The sequence below is a fragment of the Castor canadensis genome, chromosome 2, assembly GCF_047511655.1.
Source record: "Castor canadensis chromosome 2, mCasCan1.hap1v2, whole genome shotgun sequence".
Lineage (NCBI taxonomy): Eukaryota > Metazoa > Chordata > Mammalia > Rodentia > Castoridae > Castor > Castor canadensis.
In genome coordinates, this window is record NC_133387.1 from 87,764,106 (window position 1) to 87,780,663 (window position 16,558).

A 16,558-nucleotide genomic window follows, 5' to 3' on the forward strand; every position below is an offset into this window, starting at 1 on the left:
CCTATACTAAAAAGAAAGGATCAAGATTGGTCTTATTAAAACTTGAATAGGTTCATTTAGACAATATTTTAAAATACCACTATTAAAGAACATCAAGTTGGCTGGTTACTGACATCTTGTCATGTTGCTTAATCAGGAATATCTGAACAGTACGAATAGATGTATCTCAACGTCCTTCCTACTCTGAGATTCTAAAATAATTTGGAGTAAGTTCTGTCTTTCTGAAATCATAATTCTTTATTTTGTTTATCAAAATTGGCCAGGTATTTCTGCTAAGAGAATTCCATTTTAAACATAAGATGACAATTGACAATAACCACCAGGAACACAAATTCTGGTTTTAGTGTTTCATTCACAATTTTTCCTGGCTTCTTGTGATTTTCCTGCAGGTAAGGATGTGAGTTCAGAGTCCTGGTGTCATATCATGGCCCCTGGGAATTTCTCTTAACCAACACGCAGCTCCCAGCCCCAAACCCCAGACATGCACGGAGCCTAAAACCACCCTTGCAGGTGAAGGCAGAGGAAAAGTGTCCCCAGTTAGAGGTTCATTGACCTTAGGGTGGGTGTATCCATCACTGAAAGAGAGGTCCCAGTAATACAAATTAAAAACCTGCTTTCCTACTTGAAAGTCTTGTCTAACTAAGGCTGGCAATAAGAGATCCTGATTCACAAAAGAAAAGGCAAAAATAGGCACAGAGATAGTCTATTCCCAGCTAATGCCTGGCTTTATGGAGGTGGCTCAAATTTAGCATCTGAAATGACAAGTTGGCTACATCTTTGCCAATAGCAAGGATTATGTCATTGCCAGTCACTCTGGTGAGTAAGACCTTAGACAATTAATTTATTTTGTTATTCCTCTGTGATCAGGAGGAACTGAATCACCAATAGAGAGTTTCAGAAGATGTCTTTACTTTAGATAAAATTACGGAGATGCAGTCTGACCTCCCTCCTGAGCCTGATTCTTTTACAGTTAGTCATAGAAAGTTTGATAGAGTTTAGGATTGAAATATATCACCATCCATCAGCCGATGTCAACCCACAGCCATTATTAGTGCAATTACAGTCATTCTGATTGATTTCAATCATAGAGTTGAATGTGCTACAAAAAATGTTGGGCTTCATTTTTTAAACTTTTTGCCTGTTATTTCTCCAGGTTAAATGTCTCTTGTAAAACAACTTTATAGGTATTACAGCCATAAACCTGAGTGACTGAGAAATGGGAGAGAGAGGGGGAAAGAAACCTTTATTGAGAATGAAGGAGGAAGGAGTGAAGTGCATCAAAAAGCATGAGGTGTCCAGACATATAAAGAGTCAGTCGTAGAAATTTCACAAGGTGCTGTGTGTCTGCCTGGTAGAGGGAAATAAAGCCGAATGTGTGGGGATCTCCAAACCCTTAGATGTTGCTAAGTTCCATGCAGACCTTACAAGTCGTCCATAAATACAGTAAAACTTTTAATAACGTGCTTTGCCACTGCCAGGATTCCATGTTAACGTTGGTATATGGTAATACACCACTATCTCTCACTATCTCAAGTGAGTAGTATAGAGCAGGGCTCAGGGCAGGTTCAGTGTTGACTGTCTACTTTCAAAGACCCTGCCTTCCAGTCACTTAGAAAGCTCTCCAGAAGCTGCCTCCCACTTCATCAGAACTCTGGGGGGGCAGGCAGACCCATCTGGAGTCTGCAGGTCCAGTGAACGCTCTGCACTGAACTGTGAAACAGTGAAAACAGGGCTGAACCGTGTCTTACAGGGTTCTTTCTATAGGAGTCACTAGTCAGTGGAACTAGGCCCCAGAATTGTATTCTAGGGACATGGTTTTAACACCATTCCAAAGAAAGGAGCCCACTTCTACAGATAACAGATCACTCATTGATATTGTGACAATAACCTCTACCTCTCTGTTTCAACCTAATATCCATCCATTAGCGACTTTAAAGTTTTTGAAGCACCTGAAATAAAACATTTTTAACAATTGAAGGAAAAAAATTGTTCCCTCTACCAAAGCCTATGAGGGAAAAATCTACCTGACTACATCTTTGCATGAGTCCTTCTTCTATCTGGCCAAAATAGCCTAGACTACAGCTCAGTGATACATTTTTCTTTTAGTAGTGTGATTTCATTGTTTATTTCATTCATAGAAAACAAGCTTGATATGCTATGCAACTGGCATCTGTCCTGTGCTTTGCATTTTAACATCAGCTTGGATTTGTTCCCTTGCCTAATATGTCCTTCCCTGTCCCCATCACTTCCTCCCTCTCTGTCCCCACAGGTTTCACCAGCCACACAACAGATGCAGCCAACCCAGACAATACAGCCTCCCCAACCCACAGGAGGACGCCGGCGAAGGGTGGTGGATGAGGATCCTGATGAGAGGCGGCGGAAATTTCTGGAAAGGAACCGGGCAGCCGCCACTCGCTGCAGACAGAAGAGGAAGGTCTGGGTGATGTCACTGGAAAAGAAAGCAGAAGAACTCACCCAGACAAACATGCAGCTTCAGGTGTGGGCCACTGTCTCTTTCCCCAGCCCTCCAAGGCCCTGTCACAGTTGGCATTTCCTGCCCTGCAGCTCTTGGTGACCTACACAGTCCTACCACACACTTCACCCACAGAGAAACCCCAGACCTGCTCATTCTGGGACACTCTACCAAACAAAATAACTCATTCAGCGTCAATCACTACATCTACAGAGAACAGGGAGGACCCACTGAAGAAAGCCCTAGGACTGAGCACACAGGACCAGCAGTTCAAACCTGGGTTCAGCAATTATTCACTCTGTTTAACTTCTCCCATTTATAAAAGGGGAATAAACATACATACAGTTCTTAGGAAGAGTAAATGAACTCATGTCCGTCAAGCAGTTAGCATAGTGCCTGGCACAGAATAAATCTTCAACCCTCAAGCAACTGTTATAGTCACTATGTTGAGAAAGTTGCTTTGAACTGTACCCACTTACCTATATTTTGCTTTAGTGGAAGAAAGAAAGTTTATGGGTTTTTTTGTTTGTTTGTTTGTTTTGATTTTTTGCTCTGAAAGAAAAGGCACTTCAATTTTGTTTTCAAACTCAGCAAGATTTGAATCTTGCATGATCATTGCTTTTCATGAGTGGGTTTATTAGGAACATTTTATAACAAGGCCATTTCTGGGAGAATCTGGAGAGAAGAAGAAACTCCAGTACCTGGGGCTTCTCCAGAAGACTTCATGGCACACAAATGATTGACTTCTGGGCATTTGCTCTAACATACAAAAGAAAAGCACTGTTTACCAGTAAAAACAGGACAACTATATTGACATGTGACAAAATAGTCCAGGGAAAGTGTGAGAGTTGGGGATTATAACCCAGCACCTCCAGGAGCTAGAAGAGTGGCCTACAAGTAGTGGGTAGGGGATGAAAGGCCCAAAATAGGGGGACTGTATAGAAGACTTGTGAACTACTAAGGTTTCCTTTATCTTCTTCCCCCACCTGCTTCTCTGCGCATCCTTAAGAAGGATGGGGGCCAAACTCCAAAGCCTTTGCTTTTCAATTACATAAGATGGAAATGGCCAGGGACATCCACTGGACAAATAAAAAGTACATAAGGAAAGTTTGAGTTATACAGAAGCTGATTCATAATTTATGGATGTTTATTTTCCCCCTAACTATATTATTGTTTTTGTGATAGGCATGAGCAAAAAAAAAAAAAAAAAAAAAAAACTGTAACCACAGTAGATATAAGGGGAAATAAAATAATGATTCCCCTTCCCCTAGCTTGCATGCCACAAAAAGTTTTACCCCTTACCTGTCATGCTTCCACTACTCTGGAACTATTTGTTGAATGATGAATGAATTCTCATCTCTGGAGTGTCAGAGAATTGGCTGTCTAACACTTGGCAAGGATGTGATTACAGAGAGTGAAACCACAGAGGAGTGGCTAGACCTAAACACCTTGCAGCCACTTCTAAAATCTGTCAGGCACAGAAGTCTGGGAGAAACTTTTAGGAAGAACATGACAAGCATTTTAATATTAGTAGTTACGTATTTATTTTGATGTGCATTGAACAATGTAATTAGACCTGTACACTTGTGGCTCACGTTTGCAATCCTAGCTACTTGGAACTGCAGTTTGAAGTCAGCCCAGGCAATAAAAGTTCATGAGACCCCATCTCAATAGGGTATAAGGCTGAGCATGTTGGTGTTCCTTTCATCCTAGTTACAGGGGGAAGCATTAAATAGGAGTATCTTGGTCCATGTGAGACCTTATCTCCAAAATAACCACAGCAAAACAGCTGATGAAATGGCTTAAGTGGTAGAGTGCCTGACCTATCAAGTATAAAGCTCTGAGTTCAAACCTCAGTGCTGAAAAAAAATAATAATTAGAACATTGAACCTGCAATTTCACAATAAGAACTAAGCAAAATCATTTAAATGAGTTACTTTGCATAGAAAGTTACATTAAAAAAAAGCTCTGGTCTGTGGACCCAGCAAATGTGGCAGCAGTGGCTCTGCAAGGACTGCAGTGAAGGAACCTCAGGAATTTGTTGCCACTTCTCAGGTCTGGGGAGAAAGGTTTCTCAATCTTGGCACCATTGACTTTGAATTCTGATCCATCTTTATTGTTAGCAGCATCTTTGGACTCTTATCTATTAGATGTCAGGAACATATTGTGACATCTAAAAGTGTATAACAACCAAAAAGTTGGGTCAACCAATGTCTCCAGACATTGTCAAATGCCCCTTGGTTAGAGCAGGTGGTTGTGCAAAATTGGCCTTGGTTTAGAACCACTGTCTTAGATGAAGGAGCTGTGAACAGCCAACTGACACATGTCAGATGCCAACATTTAAGTCAGTGACAACTAAAATGGGTTCTTGCAGAATTACTCCAGGGTATTGAGCATGGTCCTAGATCATGAAATTGGGAAAGTATCAGGCACTGATATTTTGGCTATAAAATCAACACCCAAGGAAGGACCAATCTCTGAAAAAGCTACATTGTTGATATTTTCCAGCCACTTCTTTACTTCAGTGGGACAGAACTCACCGTAGTCCAGTGTTGTCTGTGATTTGAGTGTCCTGCATCGTGCCCCAAGGTGCTAAAGAGGATGCTACCCTTTGAGTGACCCTTCCACTCACTGGACCTTTGTCAAAAAAAAAGGTGTCTTTCTTATGACTGGTTCAGTGCACCAAATTTTAAGTAAACAGAAATGGAAGGTGCTAAGCAAACAAACTCCAGCCAAATGGAATATCCAAGGTCTGGATGGCCAGCTGCCATTTTTGGGTTGTTTTCCAGCATAGAACCTTCTAGTTAGGCTACAGAGTTTCAGATGGGAAAAACCAGACCTAAAAAAACAAAATCAAACCCCAGACTTCATTTCCTAGTCTCAAAATAAATTTCTGCTTGAGAGGTCAACACAGGTATAAGAATTAGGGGAAACTTAGAAACTACACAGTCCGACATTTTATATATGGAGAAGCCCAGTTTTGGGGAAATGAGGATTCTTCCCAAATGTCACACAACCAGGAAGTAGCAGAATGAGAACTCAAGTCTCCCATTGACCTAACCCACTGCTTTGTGATCCTTCATTCTAGAAAGTCCTTAAACTAGGGACCCCCATCCTTGTTTCTGACATAGAGGGCCTGAGATCACAGCTGACATGGTTTTCAGTAGGTCATTTGTGTTCAGGAGAGGATATGGAAGTCATCTGGTCACCCATGGAAGTAATTGCTTTCCTTTTTAGTGCGTAGACACATGGTGTAAGTTGCTGTTGAAATTTTAGACACACAAGCCCAGGTCTGGGACTTGGCAAGCAAATAAGCCAGATGCGAACTGTTGCTTGACAAATTGAAAGTCCTTTGTTTCAGAGGACCAAACCTTGTCTCAGCTAATCTACAAAAAAGGATTGGGGGAAGGGAGGGGAGGAATATAATGTAGGCCCCTTTGATTTTTTTTTTTTTTTTTTGGCACAAACTACTGCTTACACCAGAAAGCATTCTGGATTTATCATATAAACAAAAACAATATCCCCCAAGCCAAAACCTGTAAATGTCACTGTTAGGGACTTTTTGGAGTGCTTGGTTAAAGGATGTTACTGTAGTATTGACTATCTCTATAGGAGTGCTACTTCATCCCTAAGCAAATTTGTGGGTTTAAAAATAGATTAATCTAACCAGTTCTTCCCTCTTGTGGTCTTTATTTAAATAGCTAACTACTTTAAGAACAGCAAACCCAAGCAAATTCATTTAGAATTAGCAAGAAAATCAATTCTTATCATTTATTCTTTGCCTTTGCCAACTATTATAACTGATGTAGCAGAATTTTAAAAAGGGTGATTTTCCTCCATTCATAAAGAAAGGAAATCTAGAGTAAGAATCTGCCTCCAGAAGGCCTGGCTTTTGTTTCTCTGCTGAACTTGCAGGTCACATCTGATTTTTTTCATACATTTTGAAGCATTTGCTATCTGGTTGTTCTCTTCTAAAATGAATTCAAGGTGATTCTACTTATGTTACCTTGAAAAGGATTTTTAGTTAAAATATATTCCAGTGTTTGTGCATTTCCTCCATCAATCTTCTTTCAATCTGGAATCTTTAGATGATTGTGCATATGCATAGTGCACGCTCCATTCTCCTTTCTCCAGGGCAGTGATTCTTGTTCTTGCATAACTCAAAGAGCCCTTATGGAATCTGATGAAGGTTCCATAAGCTCTTTCTCAACAATATGAACATTTATATGGATAAGCAATTTTTTGCTGTAAAATGAAACTGTTAATGTCTCTCTGGAATCTGCTCTGATAAAACCTGGAAGAACAAGAGGTACTGGATCTGGCTTCCTTGTGAAATCTAAGACCTGAAGTGCAATCATATTTGAGAATATCAAAAGTAGTTAACTTATGAATAAACATCAAGATTGATTATTTCATTAGATAGTTCGCTTTCTCACTAAAAGGCAATGCAAAAACACTCCTGGAATCAAAAGCTAAATTTCTAGGAGGAACTTAGAGAAGTAATCCAACCAGCTTGTTTTTTATTTTGGTGCAGAAATTTGGGAAATCAAAAACCTATTCTTCTCTGTTTTGTTGTTGTTTGGTTTTGACTTGGTTTGCAGCTCTGGAGATTGGATGTGAGGCATTGCACATGGTAGGCGAGCTATCTACCACTGAGCTGAACCCCTAGCCCAGCCCCCAAACCCTACTATTTTCAAACCCTTGTTGAGTTTCTTTCCCTGTTACATGTTGCTCCATGAATTTCTGAGGTTCTTAGGCTTTTGTTTCATGCCTACAGCATAGTGATATTTACATGATATGAACAAGGTGCCTATTATTTTTTGTTACTGAAAATATTATTAGTGTTCTTTTTTCAACTGTAACACAGCTAAATAGCACAATAACTAACATTATAGTCCCAAATATGTCCATAGTTGTATATGTAAGTGGTGTTCAGTGATGCTCACTGGGTTCCTACATTTTTATATACCCTCACAACTCTCAGGACCTTGGTTTCTAAACCTAAAGGATATTGCTTTATTTAAAAAGTATTTTTCTACTCATATTTTTCTACTAGTTTCTCAAATAGGCATTTTTATTTTATGGTTTAGAGGAGAAAGGGAAAATCTTTTGTAGGAGAGATTTTTATTACTTTGTTATTAATGTTACTCATTTGTAATTACTTATAATGTTGAATTCAGTGTTCCAAATGAATTTGGAAATGGGAGAGATTCTTTAAAACAGGTTTCAGTTTTTTAAGGTAACTTCTAGAATCCCAGGTACTTGCTTCCTCTAGGTGATGACTATGTGCCTGAAAGCAAAGCTTATATTGGGAGTGTAACTTAATGACAAATATTAAATGTCCTTTTCTGTGGGCATGATGCATATGAATATCATGCCCAAAAGCCACAGGTGATCTTGGCCAGGGAGAGAGTGTTAGAATCTAAAATTGGCTTTTTCCAGATATTGTATTTATGGTCTACTTTTATCAAGTGGAATCACCTGGAACCAGCCATCTATTCTGTGTTCATGTTTGTAGACGAAAGCTATGCACACACCTTTGTGAAATACTACATAGAGATTTAAGGCACTTATCCAAGTAAATAAGAAATAAAAATCCACAACACCCTGATATCAAGGGAATAAGGAATTTATGGATGGAAATTGGCCAAACTTGTTAATAAACTGATCAAATTAATTCAGTCATGGCCCCCAGTTTTTATTGCTGACATCTTCCCAACAGCAGGTGGACGTTTGCCTGAGGTGCTTCCATGCCTGCTGATAAGTGGGTATCAGGTCAGAGCAACATGCTCTGCTTAGATGTAGCCCATGAAGAGCTTTTTTGGAGAAATGGTAGATTAATCAGCCTGTTTTTATTGCTTTCAGTTTGAAGCCACTAATCCTGGGGCTTAATTCTTCCCAGTGCCTGCCTCATCTTTACTTTTAGCTTCTCCTCGTATGGAAGGTCAACCATGGCTTATGAAGGTTATGATACCTAAATTTATTGAGTACCTATTATGTGCTAGTGTTATTCTAAGTGTTTTGCCTCGATTACCTCATTTAATCCCCACAACAACCCAAAGAATTTTATGCAATTTCTATACCCATCTTATAAATGCTCTCAGTCAGGTTGGTGGAGCTCAGCTGGGTTATCTATCTAATGTTACATAGTAAGTAGAGTGAGGATTCTCACCTATATAACCCGCATCTAGAGCCCATCATCTAAAATATGTAGTTTGACCCTTTACTAGGATTCGGCTCCTTAGTTAAAATTTAGACTCTTCAAAAAAGGCTCCCTGGAAAATGTGAGGTCCACGGATATAAAGAAAAGTTTGCCAGTTTCATCTTTGAAAGTAAGGGGCTTTAGGTTTGTATCCTCTGGTCTTCTCAATGTGATTTTTATATGTCTCTTTTCAGAATGAAGTGTCTATGTTGAAAAATGAGGTGGCCCAGCTGAAACAGTTGTTGTTAACACATAAAGACTGCCCAATAACAGCCATGCAGAAAGAATCACAAGGATATTTAAGTAAGTTGCTGACTTTCACACTTTTTTAATGTACAATTTTTGGCCACTGATTTCACATTGAATTTTGCTGAGAGAACAAAAGTAAAGTGTAGGTTGCCCTTCCAGGCAGATACACTGGAATTCTTGAGTGACTGCCATACTGTTCTACCAGGGGATCCCACTTTCCTGATCCCCATCCAACACTATGCCCACAACTTCCTGATAACTTCTGGCTACACTTTCCTAGCATTTCACATTGCAAAAGCCCACCAAATTCCAACGGTGCAGCCAGGAAGGAAATAGCCTATTGGGGCCAATTACCAGTAACCTATCTGTGTTCTGGGAAACGGCATTGGGTGAGTCACTCCCAGTGCCTCAGGATACACTGCATATTACTCATTGGGCTAAAAAGCTAGTAGCCTGCTCTCAGTTTACCAATAGGTAAATGGGACCTTTCTACCTGACTCCAATTTATATACCTGCAATGTCAATAGGTACAGAAAATCTAGTATCATAAGGGATGGTGGGAGGAACACTGATTCATGGCTGAAGGTCAATTTATTTTCAAATAATTTTTTAGATTGAGCAACACAGATTCTCCCACCACATGTGAGTATTTTTCCACATTTGCTATACGGATGACTATCTGAAAATACAAGATGGGGAAGTTCACAAACCAAGACTCAAACACATCAAATCATTTGGCTGATGGAGAAAACATGGCTTTGCTTGTAGCTATAAACCAGGAAGGCATAGCTTGGTGACTTCAGTTTAAGATGAAGTTTGACTGTAACTTCCAGAAGAAAATGTTTGAAACTCTTCTATGTCAAGTAAATGTCCAGTAGTGTTTTTGCCCCCCTAAGAAGTTTGCAGGTCCCCAGAAGAAAGAGCTATATTGGTGTGTGCGTGTGTGTGTTTTTTCCTAGGTCCAGAGAGTAGTCCTCCCACAAGTCCTGTCCCAGCGTGCTCTCAACAGCAAGTCATCCAGCATAACACCATCACTACGTCCTCATCCGTCAGCGAGGTGGTGGGAAGCTCCACCCTCAGTCAGCTCACCACCCACAGAACAGACCTGAATCCGATTCTTTAAAATGCACGGTCACACCTTGCCTCTAAGAAGAGCTGCAGCATACCACACATCCTTTCTTGTAAGGGCATTTTTAGAATTAACTCAGACCTGGAAGACGCCCCAGCCCTTCAAAGACTGGCTCTCATTTTTCTACTTATTATGGAAATGTTGTCTTTTATACTTACTTATATAAGAAAAAAGGGAGTTATGCAATTAATATCTATCAGCTTGGGAAATGCTTTGGTGCTTTTCTCCAATTTTCTGGTACCAGATACTTGTTTATAAACAGAACCTTTTCTGTATATAGCCATGGTTTCATTCTTATCAGACCGACCCTTTGCCTGAAACAATGAATCTTGTTAAACCACAGTTTTCAGCCAAAATGAGGCATACCCAGATGTCAAGTAAGATGGATCCAATGTAACTGGGAAGGAAATCTGATGACATCATAACTCATGTTGAGTTTGTGCTGTGATGTCACCAGAATCCCAAATAAACATAAAGCCTTTCTGACAATTTTTTTTCCTCTTACTAGAAAAAAAATCATGATCCATTGATGTCTAATAAAACTACCCCACATCTTACCTCCTTCTTTCCTGCTCTTGGTTCATGTGCTCAAATGTCCAATTTTACTCTCCAGTTCCACTTTATCTTGGGTTCCCTGTTTACTCTTCATTTTAACTTTCTTCTATTTCATTTTTTTTCTTCCCCTTTTATCCTTGCATGTGAAGAAGAAAATAATGTGTAAAAAAAAAAAAAAAACTTTGAAAATGTGATCCTAGCCATTACTTTACTGGCCTGTAACACACAGCTGGACTGCATTCAACTCTTGCTTTTCATAAAATAATAGTCAGGAGATGTTTAATGTGCCTGATTTAATGATCTTAATAATCAGAGCAAATAAAAGGTGTTTTAGTTACAGGTGAAGCACTGTTGAATGCCAGCTGTGGAGACACTAGGGAAGGGAGCTTTGTAAAGCCCGGATTGTGAACATTCAAATTATGATGCAGGGCTATAATATCACACCCTTGAATTACAACTGGTTTTATATGGCCTGTCTATAATGTTGAAAACCCATGTACTATATAATAATTCAGAAGGGCTCTACTCACTACACAGATTACATTGTTCAATCATCAGCTGTTAATAGCCTCAGACATATTATTATTTTTGTTTGTTAAGCCTACAGAACCAGCTATGCTGTGCTGGTAAGAGAAACAGAGAAAGCAAGCCCAGTGTTTCCACAGGGTATTCTCAGCCTTGCAGAACGGTGACAGCCTCTTTGGCTGCTGATGGAATTGTATGGACATGGCACAGGCTGCACCATTCTTCTGAACAAGTCTGATTTATATTTTCAACTTATGTGGACTTGCCCATTTATAAAAAGCAGATAGGACCCAAATCACAGTGTGCCTCCTTGAAACAAGCCATTTTACTGTGCTCGTGTTTTAGTACTGTTTCACAAATAGTAGGGACTAATGTTTCTCGCTAGCAGTCCAGGCAGATGCTGGTGTCTCATCTCGATCCTAACCTGTGTGTGTGTGTGTGTGTGTGTGAGTGTGTGTGTGTGTTTATGGGTTTTAAAAGAACAGTATTTTACAAAAGGTGTCGCTTTTATAAGAGTTCAGATAAAGAAGGATGTGGTTTTTTTTTTTTTCCTCTCACTATAGTTTAAAAATCTATTTTGGAGAAAAAAAGAAAATATGAGGGCTGTAAAGCATGATTTTTATAACTCATTTCAGTTTTATCTAATAACTTACTTTTTAAATCAATATTTATCAACAACAATCTTTCCATTTTTGTAGTGCTTTTGAGCGACAGTTTTGAGTGTTCAGTAAAATGTAGAACTTGGAAATATGGTCTAAGAATCAAATCAATGCAAAAAAGGAAAAAAAAGAAAAATGAAAACGAAATAGATTTTTTATTATATTTTAGGCAAACATATCATTTCAAGTATTTTAAATACTGAATTCATATTTTTTTTTTAATTCTGGCAGTAGCAGAATGGTTTAACCCGACTGGCTTCTTAAGAAATGTTTTAAGACTTAGCTTTAAAAAGACATTAATTTTTGTATCTGTTTTGAAATTCAAAGTAACTTTCCCAAAATTCCCTCCTTAGACCATCTGTGTGTCCCCTATTCCCCCTCAAAGAAAGAAAAAGGGCAAATTTTGTAATGATTGTTTAGGGGTTTTTAGTTTTGTAATTTTTATTTTGTTTTGCTTTAAGTAAACAAACACTTTTCTTTCTTTACTGCATGCATAGCACTTCATGAAGTGGATTTGTTAAAAATCCACTGGTAATGTCAGAATGTCCGGGGAGTGACCTGTCACTAAAATTATGCTTTTATTTACTTAAGTTCCACCTCTTGACTGGAATATTTAGTTGTTAAACTGAAAGACTCTGCAGTTAAGAACTTCCCCGCATTTTTCTTAGTTCAGCAGCCCGACGGTTTGAATGATGTACATTATTTATAGCTCAATTATGTCTGTTTTTTATGCTAAGTAGGCAAGCCAACCACACACGTTAGCAAACCTTCCTCAACATATAATTAGAATAAGCTGCCTTGTTGTTCACTCAGGGCCTTCAGGTGTGCTCATGCAGTGTGAAAACACAGTCAATGAACAGGTTAGCTAGCTGACAGGGCTTCTGGAAACCCCAAACAGAAAGGTTCATTGGTCAAACCCAACACACGTTGGAGCAGTGTAAGGATTTCACCCAAAGGCCCAGGCTTTACCCGATCACAGAATCTGCCTGAAATGCCCTCCTACACTTCTTGCCTAACTTTTGCCAATCTAGGAGACCATCCTTTTAAACTCCATCGTTCTATAGCTAGTTACTGTGTCACCCATGCATACTTCCGTGAATCAGTGGCAATGGCCCTCAGAGCACCCATCCTAAGGAGGAAAGGATGCTGCAGCAGCACCTTTTGTCACTTCTGCATGGCTTACTTTACCATAGGATCTGCCTCTGAAGTCCCTGCCAGTCTCCTGGGCACTTCTTCAGGATCTTCCCTGCCTTATGTGCTGGGAGCTAACAACTTAGACAGTATACCTCTGCCAGGTGAATTCTCACCCAAATGGAAGCGTCCACATTGTTTCTTTTTGACATGTTTCTCAATCTATGATGCTGGGACAGGTAGTGTGGAAGTCCCAGCCATGGATGAATGTACTAAGTTCAAAGCCAGATGTTAAGTCAGCTGTTTTCCCTTTGCAGTCCTATGTACCCTTCTCCTACTCCCACGTCAATGTGTGCAAGTCGCCATCTCATTGTAGCCTGCAGCGCGTGTCATGGAATACATTATAGTAACTGGGGTGACTTACCTGGAGCAAATGCTCCATGGAGCCTATTTAGTCAGTAAATAACAATTCAACACCTATTTTGAGAGAGCGGTGACAATGGTGAATGTTCGGGTGGTTGTTGCCTGCTAGTAAAGAAAATTATAGTGAGTTAGTTGAGTTTGTCATTAAAATCCTAAACCAGCTATGGTAAAAACCAGCCTTTGGCTAGAGGGTTTTAAGTATCAGTAACTGCTCTAAAAATATATATGTATGTATGTGTGTATACCGTGGAATTCAAGGACCAAAGCAGAATTTGAACAGGAATCTATTAATTTAGAATTTTATAAGATATTTATTAATAAATGTTATTTTTAAACATTCCATTTGAACAGTATTCTTCTGTAGGATCTACTTGTTTTTAAAGTATTAGTCCATAATGAATGATTCTAGTTGTGTGTATTTTCATTTTTCAGGGTTTCAAATGGCTATTCTCCATCATTTGGTGGAAATGTTTGCTTAGATCTCTGTGTATAGACATTTTGAGGAATTTTTTTTTTGCTCTGTGAGTTGTTAATCTCCATTCTGAACAGGTTTTTTTTTTTCATTTATTTCTTCTTTTCATTTTTAGAGAAATTTCTTTCATTTAGGAAGCAGAGTTCAGCTAAAGGGAATTAGCAACTATAACTGGAAAGCTTTCTTATAAAAGCATAAGGACAACTTCATCTCTGCTTTTTCTCCACCGCACCCCAGTATCCTAGAAGGCCTTGCAGTACTCAGTTTCCTTGGAGCTGCTGGTCCCTTCCTAAACAGTATCTAGTAGCATTAAGCCATTCAAGCTCCATTATGCAGTGTATCTGAGAAGGGAAAGGAAACAACCTGTTCAAATTTGAATAAAACTGTGCCTATGCGAATAGTAGCAATTTAGAACCTCTTTTCTTGCTTTTAAAATAATTTATATTTTTAAATTGCACTTTAGCTTTTTTGATCCCTTTCCATTTCTCCTGCTCTCTTTCTAACTTCTTCCCTGTCTTTAAACTTGCCTTTCTCTTCCCTGTACAGCTCCTCCACCTGTCCTTTATGGCTCCGAGCTGCAACATTTAAAATACTTTGCAGGATATTTGCACCAGGTACAACTGTGTGCCTTCGTTAGTAGGGTAGCTACCATGTTTCTCTTATCAGCCTAGGGGAAGCCTACTACAAGAATGCCAAGAAGAGCCAGTTCATTGTATGCTTTATACTCTTTGTCCCCTATTCATAGCATGTTTTTTAATGTTATATTATGCAACAGATATGAGGCAGCAGCGAAACTACACTTAAGAGTTTTCTATCTCATCCTCCAAACCAAAGTGTCCTGAATAAGCTAGGAGACTTATTCTTTTGGGCTTCATGGTGCACATTAGACTGTTGTCCTAGCCATAGTCTCTCTGAGGCCTCTGAAGTAACAGTGGTTCTCTATTTCATTTCTTGGTCTCAAAAATACAATGTTGCCTTGTAACATGATTAGGTACAACACCTCTGTTTTACAGTCTAAGGAAGGGCAAGAAGACACAGGAGCAATAAATATACAAGTAAAATCCAATACCAAAACAAACACAAAGAAAATTAAAAAACAAAAAACCTAGCTCGTCATGTTGTACAAATGAAAAAGCAGATATCCATTCAAAATATTTTACTATTTCTTGTGGAGTTTTTCGGTAATGCAAGGCTTGTAGCCAAATTGCAGAAAGAGTGTTTATATATTTTTTCCCTTATAAATCATCTATTTTTTGAAAAAAAAGATACTATTTAACTGAAGACTGAAGAGGGGGGTAAAGCCAAATTGCCAGCATTTGTTGAAAGATTCATACTCTTAAGTGGCACTCTGATGCCTTTCCAAGCTTGTCATCAGAAAGGAATCAATAATTATCAACTGCTATAGTTAAAACAACTAACAATATCTAGCTCATTAAAGCCAGGATCTAGAAAGCTCTTCCTTAAGCCACTTAAGGTTTTTCCTACATTGAAGTTGATGTTACAGAACTTTATAGGGTTTATTTTTTAAAGATAAAATCATTTACCCTTAGGACTGAGAATGTGGGACCTGCATAAATTAGCTTTAAATACATCATTAAAATCTTCCACACAATAAGCTCATTCGATTCTAGTTTGCTCCTTTAGAATGCCAATGCTAGGGAAGCTTAGGAGCCAAGGAAAGGTTCAGTGGCAACCAAGTCGGGGGATTAAGAGAAAGACCCTTCCCAAGCAGCCAGCCAGCAGACAAGAAGACATGCTCCCCTCTTCCTTTCTAAACTCTGTTACTCCTGTCTGCCTCACAGAGAGGAGCGCTGCCTTCAAGGATTGTTTCAAAGATAAGCTTGAAATGTCCTCCCCAGAGAGGATATAGGGTATGGGATCATCTAAAAAGACCCAGAAAAATGGCTCTGTTCAAACACAATGTCCTAGGACAATTGGAATATAAATATTGTCCAAAAATATAATGAAAGGTTTAGCACTGTGTAAAGTAAGTGTTGACTGAAGAAGTCAAAAAAAAAAAATAGGTGCTGTCACTTTAAGTTGTGGACTTGGGGTTATTTGTCATTGTCAACAGCAAAGCATTTGTGTTTGTCTCTTTGTAAAGCAACCACCTTCCTTTTGGAAGGAGAAAAAATCTAGGGGGTACATATGTGTAAATATCTGCTGCACCATTCAATATGTTTAATTTTATGTTAAGCTTTTTGTTGCATTGTGAACACATTTATTGTTAACAATGGACAATGAGTTCATTAAGACTGTTCGATTAGGTCCGATTTTTACTGTCTTTCTAGCAAGAAGAGACAAGATTTTGTGCATTTGTACAAATGTTAATATCACTGCAATTCCAATATAATAAAGCACTCAAACGCAAATAATATATGTAACTTTTGTATGATGAAATTTGGGGTTGGGGGCAATGACATCTATTCCTCATAGTTTCATTCAGACTCTGTAAACCAAGCATTACCCTTTCAGGATCACCATTATCTAGGGACAAAATAAGGTGAGTTTTTCTCCTTTTTAGATCATATTTACACTCCAACTCTCTCTCCCATTTACCTTTACAACTGAGGCCTCATCTAACACATTCACCCTAGGCTGCCAACACACTTGTACCTTGAGATAAGGGAATTGGGGATTAACAGATCTTAATAGTGAAGAAATACAGCCAGCTTCAGTTCATTTCCAGTTATTTCACGGAACCAAGAATCCCAAGTTGGCTGCTCAGACAATCAAATCC

At 38.9% G+C, this 16,558-nt stretch overlaps 1 protein-coding gene across 5 annotated transcripts in view; it reads left to right on the forward strand.

Annotated features, from left to right (window-relative positions):
- Positions 1 to 16,193, forward strand: part of Creb5 (cAMP responsive element binding protein 5) — a 403,062-nt gene extending 386,869 nt beyond the window's left edge. For 3 of the 5 annotated variants that reach the window (XM_074065196.1, XM_074065199.1, XM_074065200.1), the window contains 3 exons: positions 2,270 to 2,497; positions 8,870 to 8,978; positions 9,884 to 16,193. In XM_074065196.1, coding sequence (XP_073921297.1) covers positions 2,270 to 2,497; positions 8,870 to 8,978; positions 9,884 to 10,047 — 501 coding nt within the window. In that variant the 3' untranslated portion in view covers positions 10,048 to 16,193. Of the gene's footprint in view, positions 1 to 2,269; positions 2,498 to 8,869; positions 8,979 to 9,537 lie in introns of all 5 variants that reach the window. The other 2 variants (XM_074065198.1, XM_074065197.1) reach the window with 2 other exon arrangements.
- The last annotated feature ends 365 nt before the right edge of the window (positions 16,194 to 16,558 follow it).